The following is a 15,602-nucleotide window of genomic DNA, read 5'->3' as shown; positions in this document are numbered from 1 at the left end:
TGTGTCTCTTTGGCTAAAATATTTTTTGAAATCCTAAATCACTCAACAGATTAGAAAAGTCATGGAATGCATGTCAGTTGAGTCCCAGAAAAATATTTTTGAAAGAATACAGATTGTATTTTCCCATTCTGTGGATCCAGGCTTTGAATTGAGAAAAGGATGAATGTTGACCAGGAATAATCAAATATGAACTACACAAAGCTACAAAATATGACAAAGGAAATATATAGCAATCTGGCCTTTCTTCCTTCTCCTTTCTTTGTTTCCTTTTCTTTCATTATTTCTTTCAATTGCCATATGTCTGTACTTATGAGAATACTGGATTCCAGTATCTGAAATTCCACAGTCGTGGAAAATCTATAAATCAGTTCCTTAGGGCTGGGTAAGTGTTTTCTCCGTATCTTCAACTTGCAATTTCTTGCAGTGCCACATTCGGACTTAGTCCTCAAGAGGCAGAACCATCACTTTCTCTAAGTCTTCTGCATAGATCCTACCTGTTTCTTAGAGAATGCACCTTGAAATGCATGGTTTTATTAACATTATTAGTTTGAATATTTTTTTGTGTGTCAGATTCCTCATTTGTACATTAGATGTAATAATACTTTTTAAAGAGTCAAAATTTTCATACTACAGGTTGGACAAAAAATGTAATTCTTTGTTTTCTGAATTCAATTTCATCTTCCTCTGTATCCTCCAACCCTAGTGCTGCCAGAAAAAAAACGGAACAAATAAATTACTATTTACCAGGCTATAAGTTTATTGGGCATTAATTCATTTTCCTTTGGGTAAATAATCAATTCAAACTCTCTGAAGTATCTGTTCCTTCTCTCGAGTTTTTCTTCTCTGTCCTTCTTTCCAAGGTGGCCTGTAACTTGGCATGAGCCACCTGCGATTCCTGTGGCATTGGTTGGGGGTGAACAATCTGCACGTTGTTCCTCTCTGCTGGCACCTACTGGTCTCTTGCTGTGTCACGGCAATGCCTCTGGGCATTGTTCTTTGTCCTCACTGCCTTTGTGGACGAAGTGTCCTCTGCATAGTGGGGTTTTACTCCTCTACCAACATTGATATTTCCAATCATAGAACTCTAACCATTGCTTTTTTATTTTTTGCTTTCTTTGCACTGCAACCTGAGGGCATTTCAACAATACTGGCATTATTTTCTCTGCCTATGTCTTCCAAAGTTTGTGAGAGCTGAGCTCAGAAATTGAGGAGGGAGTCAGGTAGACTTTTCTAGCCAAATATCACCTGGTAAAATAGTACCACACTTGTTCCAGAAACAGGATGCATATCCACTACCATCCTCATCTGCACACTGCCTAATATCTTACACTTTGACTCTGTTAAACAGACTACCCTTGTGGTTCACTGAAGGATCGCCAAGTCCATTTCTCTCTTCCTAGAACTGGTTGCAATAGACCATACAGGGCTTCCCTGGTAAATATTTTTCAGGATTTTAAGCATCTGTCTCGCTATGCTTCTAGGATGTGTGTTTCCCTGACTTCTCATTTTGTTGGCAGACCCTAGTGTTAATATCTATAGCAGCAGGATTGACTAACTCAGTATAATTGGTAGATATATATAGAAGCCAAGTTCATACATCTAAACCAGACCCCTGAATCTTCAGGACCATTCTACTATGGGTTGGCTATAATTTGTTCACTCGTTCACTTTGTAATCCATTTATAAGATGAAATTGAGCTTGAGTCTATGCTATGCACTAGAAATGGCACAGTAGAACCAGACACAGATGCTATAGTACCTGCTATACCTACATACTGTAGATAGCTACACTATCTTCCTATGTGAACTTGAGCATGATATATATGTATCATGTATCTCTGCATTTTAATTTCCTCACCTGCAGAATGCATCTCTTAATAGGTCATACCTAGACTATTGTTGGATAAGGCATATATAGATATTTTACTATATTAATAATAATAATTTAAATTATATGATCATGTCATAATTATTGTTGCTATTATTATTATCTTAATTCTAATATATGAGTTTTCTCTTATATAATATATATGATATATTATATTCCAAGGACTCTAATATATGAGTCCTTGGAAACCACTGTTCAAAACAGTAACTATTAGGTGGGCCATGGTGGCTCAGTAGTAAGCGTTCTCGCCTGCCATGCCGGAGACTCAGGTTCGATTCCCGGTGCCTGCTCATGTAAAAAACAAACTATGATTATGGCTTTTGAAAGTAGGCCTTGAGAAAAAAGCTGATATAAAACTTGCTGATACAATATATTCATTCTTAACGGACTTCATCTGAAATCATCATTTTTTAGAAATCCATTTGCAACTTTATCAGTGTGGCTTTGTTGATTAACAACGGCTTGCATATTATGTCATACTTGGAATAGGAGTTAATAGGGGCATTGTTGCATAAAGACAAGAAACGGTGGGTTTCAATTACTTTTCCATAAATAATGTATATTTTTACTATGAACAAGAAACAAGTATCATTAAGGAAAAATTGTCTTGTGACTCACAACTAAGTTTTCCAATGAAAAAATTTCCATTTAGGAGTTTATGATCATTATAGTTAACAAAATGCGATGTATTTCAATAACTTGTTTAATGTTTCTCAAAGCTCAATGAAGTAAATCAAGTATTTATCATTATTACCCATTTTAATAACTGTAAAAAGGAACATTCTATGAGTGAAAAATTAAAAATACATACTAGGGGATTAACAAAGCTGAGAATAAAAATCTACATTTAATATAATAAAAGTATTATTCTTTTCACTACCAAACAGATTGTGAAAAGGGTTTGTAATTGTGAGAGATAGCTATTTTGCCATTTGTGGTTAAATATATATTTTCTTATATGTTTTGGAGAATGTAAGCACTTTAAAGTTATTCAATCATGTAATAAACTGACATCTTATTTTTATCTACAGATATTGGAATTCAAACCTTAGCATGTCAAATAGGACATCAATTACAGAATTCATTCTTCTGGGACTAACAGATGACCCAGATTTACAAATTGTAATATTCTTCTTTATGTTATCCATGTACTTATTGAGTGTAAGTGGAAACTTGATCATCATCACATTAACACTGTCAAATACTTCTTTGAAAACGCCTATGTATTTCTTCCTCAGAAATTTCTCTCTCTTAGAAATTTCATTCACAACAGTCTGTATTCCTAGATTTCTGATCAGCATTGCTACAGGAGATGCAACCATTTCCTATAGTGCTTGCATGACTCAAGTATTTTTTTTAATCCTTCTGGGAGCCACAGAATTTTTTCTTCTGACTGTTATGTCCTATGATCGTTACGTGGCTATCTGCAAACCTCTGCATTACACAAGTATAATGAGCAACAAAGTTTGCCACATGCTTGTAATCAGTGCGTGGTTGGCTGGATTCCTCATTATCTTTCCCCCTGTGATCATGGGTCTCCAACTGGATTTCTGCAACTCCAACATTATTGATCACTTCACCTGTGACTCTTCTCCTCTGCTGCTGATCTCCTGCACAGACACAGCATTCCTAGAGCTCATGGCATTCTTCTTAGCGATATTCACACTCGTGATAACTTTGACGTTGGTGGTTATTTCCTACACCCTCATCCTTAGAACTATTCTAAAGCTTCCCTCTGGTCAGCAACAGAAAAAGGCCTTTTCCACTTGTTCCTCCCACATGATTGTGGTTTCCATTTCATATGGGAGCTGCATTTTCATGTACGTCAAACCTTCAGCAAAAGACGGGGTGACTTTGAGTAAAGGTGTAGCAATACTTAATAGCTCCCTTGCTCCCCTGCTGAATCCCTTCATTTACACCTTAAGAAACCAGCAGGTAAAGCAAGCCCTTAAGGATGCAATCAAAAGAGTGTTATTATCAAAGAAAAAATAATTGTTATTAAATGTGTACCCCAAACCACAAATAAACCCAAACTGTTATTCCAAGTGGTAGATATATGTAGGGAATAAAGCACATGAATGTTCTTGCCATCGTAGAGCTCACTTTTAAAAGCAAGCATGAGACAATATTATCATGCCTCATCATATGGACTAGCTGTAATATAAAAACTTGGTGAACTAAAATCAAGAACATGGGGTATCAGGTTGGGGCCCACTGTAAAAGGTCCTAGATTGTAAGCTGCTGCAGCAGTCACATATATGCAGGAGGTGTAACTGTTATTTCTAAATTCTGAGATAATGAGCTGTTTGTTTATAACCTGATTGTTCACAGAAACTTTGGATATTTATGTGATAGCTGAGACTCAGAGTTAGAGCTCTGAAGCTATGAAAGTCAGCAATATTCCATATAGGAATGGTTTAAAAAGTTGAAAAGGAATCAGACTTAGACTAGAGGTATGAATGAAGTTGATCTGGAAGGACTAATTTAGATCAGAATACAGGGTAAAGCCTGATATCATCCAAATTTTAAAACTTCAACTTATGTGTGAGACTAAAGGGAGAGATGTTTATTTGGTGCAAAATTTATGTTTTGAACACTGCATTTCCTAATTTAACTTGGATGGTCAGTTTAATTGAACACGATAGTACGTTGAATTTTGAATAAGGTTGAGATTTTATTGGTTTGTCCAGATTAGTGTGATTTCCTGATATATCCCAGGAATATATATTTGCAAAGTCCCCTTGGGGGAATCAGGAGAAAAGAAGAAATAGTCAACTTCCCCATTTGGAAAATATCCGATATTCTCACAAGCAGTACGGACAACCAAATCAATAGGTTGAACCCTGGAACTTGGAGTTTGCCCTTATGAAATTTATTCCTGCAAAGGATAGGCTAAGCCTACTTACAGTCAGGTCTAGTACTTGTAAGTTTTCTGTTGTTTTTTTTTGTTGTTAATGCATGAGATGATATCTCACTGTGCTTTGATTTACATTTCCCTAATAGCCAGTAACGTTCAGCATCTTTTCATATGTTTTGAGCCATTTGTATCTCCTCCTAGGAAAAGTGTCTATCTTTTTTTCTTGGCCAATTTTTAATTAGATAATTTTTCTTTTTGTTGTTGAGTTACAATATCTCCTTTTATATTCTGGATATTAAACTCTTGTCTGACTTGTGATTTCCAAACATTGTCTCTCATTGCATAGGCTACCTTCTTAATTTCCTGAAAAACTCCTTCGATGTGTAAAAGTATGCAATTTTGAGGTGATTCCATTCATGTATTTCTTCTCTCATTGCTTGTGTTTTGGGTATAAGATCCTGGAAACCACCACCTATCACAAGATCCTCAAGATATTTTCCTATGTTTTCTTCTAAAGGTTTTATATTCTTAGCTCTAATGTTTAGGTCTTGATAAATTTTGAGTTAATTTTTGTATACAGTATGACATATGGGTCCTCTTTCATTCTTTTGGATATAGATGTTGATTTCTGCAAGCACCATTTGTTGAAGAGGCTGCTCTGTCCTAGTTGAGATAACTTGATTCCTTTATCAAAGATCAATTGGTTGTAGGTGTGAGGGTCCACTTTTAAATATTCAATTCAATTCCACTGGAAAGTACACCTATACTAATGCTAGTACTATGCTGTTTTGACCACCATAGCTTTGTAGTATTCTTTAAAGTCAGGTAGTGTGAGATCTCCCAATTTGTTTATCTTTCTCAAGATATTTTTAGCTATTCAGGGCACTGTGTGCTTCCAAATAAATGTGATTATTGTTTTTCTATCTGTGTAAAGTAAGTTGTTTGGATTTGGATTTAACTGGTATTGCTTTGAATCTATAAATCAATTTGGGTACAATTGACATCTTACCTACATTTAGTCATCCAATCCACGAACAAGGTTCTCCCATTTATTTAGGTCTTCCTTGATTTCTTTTACAAAATTTTGTAGCTTTCTATGTATAGCTCTTTTATGTCCTTGGTTAAATTTATTCCTAAGTAGTTGATTCTTTTGGTGGCTATTGTAAATGGATTTTTTTTTTCTTTATTTCCTCCTCAGATTACTCACTGCTGCTGTATAGAGACAAGGGATTTGTGCACGTTGATGTTATATTCTGCCACTTTGTGGAACTCATTTTTAGCTCTATTAGCTTTAGTGTAAATTTTTCCATATTTTATACATGCAGGATAATGTCATGTGCAAACAGTGAAAGCTTTACTTCATCCTGTCCAGTTTGTATACCTTCTATTTCTCCTGCCAGATTACTCTAATTAGAACTTCCAGCACAATGCTGAATACCAACGGTGGCAGTGGGTATCCTTGTCTTATTCCTGATCTTAGAGGGGAAGGAGAGGGAAAGTCTTTCCCTGTTGAGTATATTAGCTGTGGGTTTTTCATATATTCCCGTACTGGTTTGAAACTCATTGTGTACCCCAGAAAAACCTTGTTCTTTAATCCTGATTTAATATGTAAGGTTTGATTCAATTGTTTCCATGGAGATTGACTCACTCAATTGTGGGTGTGACTTTTTCATTTGATTACTTCCATGGAGATGTGATGCTCCCATTTGTGGGTGTGACATTTTGATTAGTCAGAGATGTGACTCCAGCCATTCAGGGGGGGCCTTGATTAGTTTACTGGAGTCCTTTAAGAAAGGAGACATTTTTGAAAAGCTCAGTTGATTCAGCAGCCATATAGATGCAGAAATTTGGAGATGCATGATCTGCAAAAGGATATGCCTGGTGTACCAACAGAGAGGACAGATGCCTAGACACAGATGTTTACAGATGCAGAGCCCAGAAAATATCACCATATGCCTTCCCATGAGATGCTAAGCAAGGCAGAGCCCAAAGTTTTCCCTGAGAAGTTAAGTGAATGCCCACTGATTCTTAGGAAGGAAGCCACTGGAATTAGAAGCTGGGAGCAATACTACTGGGAAGAAGGACCAGCAGTTGCTGGCCATGTGCCTTCCTATGTGACAGTAGAAACTCAGACACCATCCACGCCTATCTTTGGAATCAAGGTATCTTTCTCTGGGTGCCTTAGTTTGGACACTTTTAAGCCTAGAATTGTAAAGCTGTAACTTAATAAATCCTTTATGAAAGCCAATCCATTTCTGGTTCAGGACTTTCCTTTGTTTGAGAGTTTTTAATGACTGATTCAATCTTGTTACCTGTGATAGGTTCTTTGAGATCTATTTCTTCTCAGGTCAATGTTGGTTATTCATGCTTTTCAAAGTAGTTGTCCATTTCATATAAGTTGACTTTGTTTAGCAGGTAGGTGTTCATTGTACCCTCTCATTATCTACCTTATTTCTTCAGGTCAGTAGTTATGTCCCCCTCCCACTTTCTGAAATTATCTATTGCATCCTCTCTCTTTTAATTTGGCAGCCTAGCTAAGGGTCCATCTATTTTATTGACATTCTCCAAGAATCACCTGGTTTTATTGATTCTTTTGTTTTCCTGTACTCAATTTCATTTATTTCTGCTCTAATCTTTGTTATTTCTTTCCTTCTGCTTGCTTTGGGATTAGTTTTCTGTTCCTTTTCTAGTTCTTCCAGTTGAGCTGTTAATTCCTCAAAATTTGCTCTTTCTTTTTTTTCAATGTTGTCATTTAGGGCAATAAATTTCTCTCTCAGCAGTGCCTTTGCTATATCCCATGAGTTTTGATATATCCTGTTCTCCTTTTCATTTGTCTTGAGATATTTATTGATTTCTCTTATAATTTCTTCCATGACCCACTAGTTGTTTGAGAGTGTGTTCTTTAGCTCCCATAAATTTGTGGATTTTACAGCTTCTGCCTGTTATTGACTTCCAACTTCATTCCATTATTGTCTGAGAAACTGCTTTGCATAATTTCCATCATTTTAAATTTATTCAGACCTACTTTGTGCCCCAATGTGTGGTCCATCCTGGAGAATGATGCATGAGCATTTGGGAAAAATGTGTGTTCTCTGTTATTGTGTGCAATGCTCTGTAAATGTCTGTTAAGTCTTATTCATTTATAGTATTACTCAAGATCTCTGTCCTTACTGATCCTTTGTCTAGATGCTCTATCTATTAGTGAGCGTGGTATATAGAAATCTCCAAATACTATTGTAGAATTGTCTACTTCTCTCTTCAGTGTTGACAGAGATTGCTTAATGAATGTTGGGGCAATCTGGCTCAGTGCATAGATATTTATGATTGTTATGCTTTCCTGAAGAATTGTCCCTTGTATTTTGTTTTTTTACTGTTTCTATATTGTCCTTCTATTTCTCCTTTAATAGTTTTGCATTTTAAGCATAATTTATCTGATATTAATATAGGTACCCCCACATGCTGCTTGAGTGAAATATCTTTTTCCAAACTTTCACTTTCAATCTGTTTTAATCCTTGGGTTTTAAGTCTCTTTTACACAGTGTATAGATGGATCCTGTTTTTATCTACTCTGCAAATCTATGTCTTTTGATTGGGGATTTAATCCATAAATATTTAATGTTATTACCATAAAGTCTGTACTTTCTTTAACCATTTTTTTTAGATTTTATCTGTCACATCTTCTTTTTCTCTCTTTGAGTCTCATTAGTTACTCTTCCTGCTAATCTTCATTTCTGCACTCTTCTGCAAACTTCTCTCTCCTATATTTTCTTATCCATCTCTAGTACTTTCTTTAGTATTTCTTGTAGAACAGGTCTCTTGTTCATGAACTCTCTCCGTGTCTGATTATCAGTAAATAGTTTTTAAACTCTCCCTCAATTTTTGAAGGACAGTTTTTCCAGATACAGAAATCTTGGTAGGCAGTCTCTTTCCATATCTTAAATATAACTCAGTGCCTTCTCCTCTCCATAGTTTCTCCTGAGAGATCAACACTTTCTCTTACCAGGGTTCCTTTGCATGTGATGAATCACTTTTCTCTTGCTGCTTTCAGAATTCTCTCTTTGTCTTTGTCATTTGACAATCTGATTAGCAAGCATCTTGGTATAGGTCTATTTGGATCTATTCTGTTTGGGGTATGCTGCACTTCTTGCCTGTAGTTTTATATCTTTCCTAAGAGCTGAGAAATTTTCATTGATCATTTTCTCCATTATTCTTTCTTCTCCTTTTCCCTTCTCTTCTTCTTCTGGGACACACATAACATATATATTCATGCACTTCATATTGTCATTCATTTCCAGAGAACTTACTTTAATTTTTCCATTTCTTTCTCTATCTGATTTTGTGTGTGTGTAGAATATCAGATGTCCCATCTTCTAGATCACTAATCCTTTCTTCTGCCTCTTTAAATCTGTTCATGTATGTCTCCATTTTGTTTTTCATCTCTTCTAATCTATGCTTTTCATTCCCATAAATTCTGCCATTTGTTTAGGTTATTTTCATAGAGATGTGACACACCCATTGTGGGTGTGAAATTTTGATTAGATGGGAATGTGACTATTGATTCTTGATTAGTTTACTGAAGTCCTTAAAAGACCTAACACAGGGACATATTTTAGAGGAAGCTGAGACACAGAGGTTTGAAAATGCAGAAGACCCAGGAGATGCCAAGAGCTGAGAGAGCCAACAGAAGTTAGACAGGAACCAGAGTCCAGCAGACATTACCATGTGCCTTCACAGGAGATGCTAAGAAAGTGAGAACCCAGAGTTTTGTCTCAGAGCAGGTAATTCAGAACCCACAGATGTTTAGAAAGGAAGCCACTGGAATTAGGAGCTGGAAGCAATAGAATTTGGAGCATGGACCAGCAGACAAAAACCATGTGCCTTCCCATGTGACAGACATTGACTTTTCTTGAGTCAAAGTACTATCCTCTGGATGCCTTAGTTTGGACATTTTTAAATCCTTAGAACTATAAACTTGTAACTTAATTAATCCCCTTTAAAGAACTTGATCCATTGCTGGCATATTGCATTCTGGCAGCGTTAGCAAATTTAAACACCATACAAAGTATACAACCTATAGCTCATAGTATCATCATATAGTTGTGCATTCTTCACCACAATCATTTTAGAACATTTTCATTACTCGAAAAGAAAAATTAACTAAGTAAAAAAGAACACCCCAAACATACCATTATCCTATCCCTCATATTATTTATTTTTTGTCTTTATTTTATTACTTATCTTCCCATACAGTGGATAAAGGGAGGGTCAGTCACAAAGTTTTCACCATCACTCAGTCACATGATAAAAGCAGTATAGTTATACAATCATCATCAAGAAACAAGTCCACTGGATTACAGTTCAATAATTTCCTTCTACTATTCTAATACACTAGAAACTAAAAAAGAATATGTACATTATGAATAAAAATAATCTCCAAAATGACCTCTTTACTCTTAGTCACTGAAATTTTACTTCGTTCCATTTATTTTTCCCCTTTTGGTCAATAAGGCATTCTGAATCCCACAATGCCAGGGCCAAGCTCATCACCAGGAGTCATGTCCCACATTACCAGGGATCCTTGTACTCCTGGAGTCATGTCCCATGTAGTACCTGAGGGTATTGAATTTATTTACAAAGTTGGCTTAGACAGAGAGGCCACATATGAGCTACAAAAGAGGTTCTCTGGAGGTGAGTCTAAGCCATAATTATAAGTAGGCTTAGCTTATCTTTTATAAGAAAAAATTTCATAAAGGCAAATCCCAAGATTGAGGGCTTGCCTTAGTAAATTGGGAGTCCCTAGTGCTTGAAAGAATATCAGTAATTTCTGAGGTGGGGTTGCTTAATATTTGCACATTGTTCCCCAGTCCCTCAAGAGGATTTTACAAATACTCTTAGAGTGGTGGTGTGCTGCACGAAGGGAGAATTCTCTGGTGTTTCTATTAAGGCTCAATTTCAGATATTCATGGTGAATCTTAGTCCTGCAGATGTGACTTCCTAATTGCAATTGCCACCCTTTATATCTAGTGCTAGGCTTATATTATGTTCCAGTCCATCCCCAGGGAACTAGCTTTTTCTTGTCCCCCTTCCACAAATTAATATATTTCCACAAATGTCTTCAAGCTAGAAGTTTTGTTGACCTTCTCCTTAAAACTAATCCTTTTGTTTCATATAGGAGGCACAGGGTCTGAGAAGAATTTGGGCAGTAGCTACTCTTTCATTCTCCTTGACTGTATCACATAGGAAGCTTAACTCAGGTTTCTTCCTGTGCCTTTTTGAAACTGTTGTTTACCCCAGGAAAGCCATGATCTTTAATCCTCATTCAATATTGCTGGGTGGGATCTTTTTGATTATTTACATAGAAATGTGAACCACTCAGTTGTGGGTAGTACCTTTTGATTAGGTGGTTACCAAGGAAATATGTCTTCACCCATTCAAGGTGGGTTTGCTTACTGGAGCCCTTTAAGAGGGAACCATTTTGGAAAAATCTTCAGCCCTGACAGAGCCCACACAACCAGAGATCTTTGAAGATTTAAGAAAATGCCCCTGGCAAAGGCATTGAAGAAGCCAGGAGAGAAAGCTAGCAAAGGTCACCACATGTCTTCCCAATTGACAGAAATGTCCAGAATTCACTTGCCTTCCTAGCTAAGAGAGGTGTTCCAGACAGCATCAGTTTTTCTTGAGTGAAGGGTAGCTTTTGTTTTAGTGTCTTAATTTGGATTTCTTCATGGCCTTAGACTGTAAACTTGCAACTTAAAAACTCCCCTTTTTAAAAGCCATTTCATTTCTGGTTATATTGCATTGCAGTAGTTCAACAAACTAAACTACTTCTCTAACTTCCTTAGGAGCTGCTGATGGAGTTCCTTGGGGAAAAGCTGGGAAGTGGATTTGAAATTCCTCATGTATATGGTGTCCAGGATTTCACATTCTTATGACTTACAGCAAAGCTTTAAAATTTTCTAGCAATATCATTTTATTGATTTATGTTATCTTTGGTTGTATCAGCTCCAGATCAGCAAATGTTCAGTTCTTGTTTCTCCCTGTAGCAACTGTGTGAGTCTGCTTTGTCATCAGTTCTTAGCTGATTCCCCTTCGTCATCAGTTCTTAGATGCTTCCAAGAAAATTATCATTGTGCAGTTTGTCCATAATTTTTTTGTCTTCTTGATCTTATTGTGAGAGTAGTGCTCTTTCCCTCACTCTTTATCTCTGAACAGATATTGTAAGTTGTGTATTGTAATTGAATATACTTCAATTATATGTATTTATGTGGTAAAAATTGCCACTTTACAATGTGAGTATTAACGTGTTAACATTGTCACCCTATTTGTTCAGATTTACTTACACGTATTTCAAATGTGCATTAATTTTTTCTTAAATAAGCTTTGCATGAATATTATTTTATTTACCTGTAAATATCTTATTTTTGTGTTATGATGTGTCTAAACAGCTGTTCTTAGAGGATATTGGGTTGGTCATGTCCATTGTGACAATGGAGTGTTTAATGAATACTATCTTGATCTGCTCAAGCTCTCACATTATCCAGAGAACAGCCAAGCTGATTGGGAATCTGTCAGAGCCAACTGAGAACCGAGCAGTTGTTGGTCCAGCTTGATATATAGGTGACGCTTTGCATTGTCCACCAAGGGAGCCCAGAACACTTCTGCAGCTATAGCAACCATAATCCAATGCAAATAGTTTACCCTGCTCCACACAAAGAAAAAGGTCCATTAGTGAACATCCTGCTTCTGTACTAGCTGAACTAGTCAAGTCCAAGGGCATTCTACTCTGCTGTGGAATCTGAGCTGACCAACTGTGTCTGAGGACATTCCTCCCTACACCACCCCTAACAATGCCCACCCCTCTCCCAAATCAGCCCAAGTCCCAGATAGCCCATATAAACTGCTCCCTAAATCCTAACCTTTGAGTAGATGCTGGTTCTTAGCTCTGTTCCACATGTATTTTGCTCTTGCTCAATGAAACTTAAATTATTATTTTAGCAGCAAGCCCTCTGTCATTTTTTTTTCCTTTGGAGAAGTGGAACTTCAGTTATTAAGTCTTTGGCTGTCTCAAGTTTAACACTGTCTGCTAATTTATGTCATTATCCTTAATATTCCTGCACTTTTTCATATTATATAATTACGATATTCTCAGAGTGTAAATGAAAGTGTTTAAGAAGGGGGACAATTCAGTGAGAGTGAGCTGAAGAGGCGGTTCTGAGATGTCTTGCAGACTGCCTCCTGATCGGTTGGCAACAATATACGGGCATCCCATTAGACCCGTCTGGGTTACATTGCTCTTGCCAGACAGTGCCACAGGCTCACAATGGGAGTGCAGACGAACTCTTCCTCACATCATGGAGGAATGGGGTGGGGGCCCTCAAGCTTGGAAGGAGATTGTCTTATGGTGTTTGAAGCTACGTTTTCTTGATTAGGTCCTTGCCCACTTACTGCAGCTTTGTAACTGTCTTTTATTTGTTGTTGTTGTTATTGTTTTGAGAAAGGGTATCCTTTTGAGATTTCTCATCTGCATTTGTCTGATGGGGGTTGAAACAATGGCCACCCTCAGAGATGGCCCCCCTGTTCTGAAGTAGTAGAATAAATCAGTGATCAACAATCAGACCATAAACCCCCAAATTTTTTAGGTCTAGGCCTTTATATCCAGCCAGTTGCACCAGGCTGTGGGGTTGTGGACCTCATTGCTGCTGGCATGAGACTGGAAGTTGATGGATGATAGCTGCTGCAGGGAGGGAGAAATTCACTGGTATTAACCAAAATATACCAGCCTAAGCCCCCAGCTTTTTCTTCTATCCTTTACAGCATTCCACTAGACTGTAGAATTTCATAAGAGTTGTTTCAGACAATTCCTGCCAGTTCAATATTTGTTTTAGAGGAGGGTTTGTTTCTTGGAGACTCCCACTCCTTCAACTTTCCACAAACCTCTTTTACAGGAATTTGTATATATTTTTTGTAAATCCTTATATACTTCTGAGAAGCTATCATTTTTTGTGATATATAAGTAGAGGTGATGCTAATTGTTCTAGTTTGCTAACTGCCAGAATGCAATATACCAGAAACGAAAAGGCTTTTTAAAAAGGGAATTTAATAAGTTGCTAGCTTACAATTCTAAGGCTGAGGATATGTCTCTACTAAAAAAGTCTACACTTTTTTTAATTAAATTAAAGCATGCCTATAAAAATATCCAAATTTAGGCACCAACAAGAGTTTACCTTCACTTAAGAGAGGCCGATGAAGTTCAGGATTTCTCTCTCTGCTGGAAGGGCACGTGGTGAAGTCTCTCAGCTTTTTCTCCTGGCTTCTTATTTTAAAAAACTCCTCAGTAGACATTTCCTTCTTCATCTCCAAAAGTCACTGGCTGGTGGACTCTCTGCTCCATGGTTCTGCGACGTTCTGCTGTGGCTTTCAACTCTCTCCAAAATGTGTCCTCTTTTAAAGGATTAATGGGTTGAGTCACAACTCCTTGGAAACTGTCTGATCAAAAGTTACCATCCACAATTGGGTGGGTCGCATCTCCATAGGAACAATCAAAATGCTCCTAGCCAGAAATATTGAATGAGGATTAAAGAACATGGTTTTTCTAGGGTACATAAACCTTTTCAAACCAGCACACTAATCACCTAATTTCAAACCTGAATTGTGTTGAATTGAAGCCAGATTGAATTTAGCTAGAATCAACTTAACACTCATTCATTCTTATATTCAATGTGTGGCTGTCCAAAGACTCTAACTAATACACTGTGATGTTGGTGATTGGATTTATGCTTTCTTGGTACTGAGATTATGTAGATATTTCTGTAGTCTTTTCAGAAATGGAAAGGTTAGTTCTTCAGATTCCTGCTCAATTCAGCTATAAAGTTAGGCAAATATCTTTAAGAAACAACTAACTCTACATTTGAGAACTTCTTCACCTATAGTTTTAATACTTGACATTTATATGCAACTGTCAAAATCTCAACTGGTTTCTTTCTCCTACCAAGAAGGCATTCTAACATGGTTGAAGTTCGTCTTGCAAATATGGAAGTATATCCAGACTTTGGCGATCATTAGTTTCAAGTCAATTCACCCTATGGTGATTTTAGTAAGTTGCAGTCTGTGTTTTCAGAGAAGGACCCTTCTACTGTTAGTTTTTTGTTTCAAAAATACTCACAGATAGATCTGCCTAAATCTTTAGCCTCTAATCTCATCCAGCTTTAGAATTTGACAATGATCTTTTGCAATAAAATAGGCCATTTATTTAAATCCATAATTTTACATTTTGCATTACAACCATGTTGTTTGGCTAGGAGTTTTCTTAAATTCTCTGACCCACAGGAACAACCATCCACTGGAGCCATGCCCAGATTCTCATCTTTGGACAAAGATGAGATAGAGTAAATAATCCCAGTGAAAACACCTGTACTAATGGTATCACCTCTGAACTGTTCTCGTCTTTCTGTAATTTTAATTGCTCTAGTCATCACTGCTACTTCAGTTATCTTTAAATGTAAGATTTCCCCTTGATTCACATCATTCTTCTTCCAAAGTGCCTGATCTGCTTCCTACAGCAACTGCAGGATCACCAGCAGAAACAGCAGCAACAGTCTTGGATATATGTCCTCATCATTTCCATAGTTGATTTATATTCTTTAAAAATTTATCTTATTCCATACCACTCAGTAGTTTTACTTCTCTGGTCAACTATAACATTCGCTGATATCCTTCTCTATCATTTTTTAAACCCATGCCAAGAAGATATAATAATACAAAAAAGTAAAACCGTTTTCTTATTACTGAAGTATTTAAATTTTACATATTTTCTAAAATACGTGTAATATTCCCTGAACAACTGCTTAGCTACAGATT

At 36.8% G+C, this 15,602-nt stretch overlaps 1 protein-coding gene and 1 long non-coding RNA gene across 2 annotated transcripts in view; one reads left to right on the top strand and one right to left on the bottom strand.

The window, feature by feature from the left end:
• LOC143690089 (uncharacterized) overlaps positions 1 to 15,602 on the bottom strand; it is a 100,530-nt gene that overhangs the window by 66,475 nt on the left and 18,453 nt on the right. The gene's annotated exons all lie outside the window — the stretch shown is intronic.
• LOC143690087 (olfactory receptor 6C65-like) lies at positions 2,942 to 3,981 on the top strand. The gene has a single exon (XM_077168080.1). The coding sequence runs from the start codon at positions 2,942 to 2,944 to the stop codon at positions 3,878 to 3,880; it is 939 nt and encodes a 312-aa protein (XP_077024195.1). The 3' UTR covers positions 3,881 to 3,981.

The sequence above is a fragment of the Tamandua tetradactyla genome, chromosome 7, assembly GCF_023851605.1.
Source record: "Tamandua tetradactyla isolate mTamTet1 chromosome 7, mTamTet1.pri, whole genome shotgun sequence".
NCBI classification, from domain to species: Eukaryota; Metazoa; Chordata; class Mammalia; order Pilosa; family Myrmecophagidae; genus Tamandua; species Tamandua tetradactyla.
This window is presented reverse-complemented; position numbering and strand designations above follow the sequence as displayed.